The sequence below is a fragment of the Aplysia californica genome, unplaced genomic scaffold, assembly GCF_000002075.1.
Source record: "Aplysia californica isolate F4 #8 unplaced genomic scaffold, AplCal3.0 scaffold00045, whole genome shotgun sequence".
Lineage (NCBI taxonomy): Eukaryota > Metazoa > Mollusca > Gastropoda > Aplysiida > Aplysiidae > Aplysia > Aplysia californica.
This window is the reverse complement of record NW_004797315.1, coordinates 1,052,973-1,054,359: the sequence shown is the minus strand read 5'-3', so window position 1 is coordinate 1,054,359 and position 1,387 is coordinate 1,052,973. Positions and strand designations below refer to the sequence as shown.

Genomic DNA, 1,387 nt, shown 5'->3' with positions numbered 1-1,387 from the left:
ACACACACACACACACACACACACACATACACATACAATCACACTCACACGACCACACAAAGACACACACAAACACCCACATATTATATAAAATGACTATGACAACTCCAGTCTTACATCAACCGACTCACTCACCTATGTCTCGGGGTGTACAACAGAAAGACCAACACAACCATCCGCATACCGTGAACGATACAGGTCAGACACAGCAACAAATATACACGTTTCTGAAAAGCTCCAAACTCCCCTAGATACTGCAAAAGGTCATCGAATTGCATCCTGTAGATACAAACAGATGAAAGGTAATATACTATAATATAATATATTATCACACTTGTATGTACTGTGCATTTATGTAATATAGATCGATATTAATATATTAAGTCTAACCTGTCTAAAAAGGAACCTCTAGGAGACCACAAAATTCCGTCTTAGAGACTGGAATGGAATTTAGGAGGAGATGGAGGGGGGTTTGAGAGGCCCAGCCGGTGGGATCAAGGGTCGCTTTTCAGGTGGGCAAGCAGTGGTCAAAACCTCACACGTCTCAAGTGCTATCATCTGTGAATCTTCCTTGATAATGGCATGTGTCAGTCCACTTCTCTCTTGCCATCAATGCTTGCATTTCATAGGACCACGTTTGACCTATTAAAACAGAAACGGCTGAACATCTCCTGTGCTTCCACATTTAGCCCCACCCATCGGTGTAATTAGCACAGTCAACCAATGCCGCCCCTCCCGTGCATGAGAGAACGATTCGAGGAGCTATTATCTCGACTGGCGTACGATCAGAGCGGCAGGCATTGGTCATACTAATTTCACACCTCCGGCCTCTGGCTACCCATGAGAGTTTCTGTGCTGGGGCGCCGCTGGAGCACTTTTATAGGCACTGATGAGATTTAACAATCACACACCCTGACCTTCTGTACCGTTAAGGGCTCAATAAATGGATGAGCTAATTGCAAATAAAAAGCTGGTGTTGGTTAAATAACTTCAACGCCTGCTATATACTGAGCAGGCATTAATTAACATCTACCCCCAAATTGTCCCCCCCCCCTCCTCCCCCTACCATAGCACGCACAGTTCTTAACAGGTAGCCTCATTTACAGATTTAAACCCGTGGCGTGAAGGAAAGCGAAAGGGCATTTACATGATGGCAGCTTCGGTTTATAATTTAAAAGTGTGTGGGTTTTTTTAATATGACAATATGTCCGGTTTTCATAGAACACCACTGTAACTGTTAGTGTTAATTTTGTCAGTACCAATACACCATGTTATTGCAAAGAAATGAGAAGCAGAAACAGAAGGCAAGGAGGCTCAAGTCTCTCTCTCTCTCTCTTTCTCTTTCTCTCTCTCCCACTCTCTCTCTCTCTCTCTCTCTCTCTCTCTC

At 43.8% G+C, this 1,387-nt stretch overlaps 1 protein-coding gene across 1 annotated transcript in view; it reads right to left on the bottom strand.

The window, feature by feature from the left end:
- The window catches only part of LOC101855405 (organic cation transporter protein), a gene marked incomplete at its 5' end in the record, with an annotated part of 21,884 nt that extends 21,605 nt beyond the window's left edge, over positions 1-279 (bottom strand). The window contains 1 exon segment of the mRNA XM_005092382.3: positions 136-279. Within this exon segment, the coding sequence (XP_005092439.2) occupies positions 136-278 (143 nt within the window).
- Between the last annotated feature and the right edge of the window lie 1,108 nt (positions 280-1,387).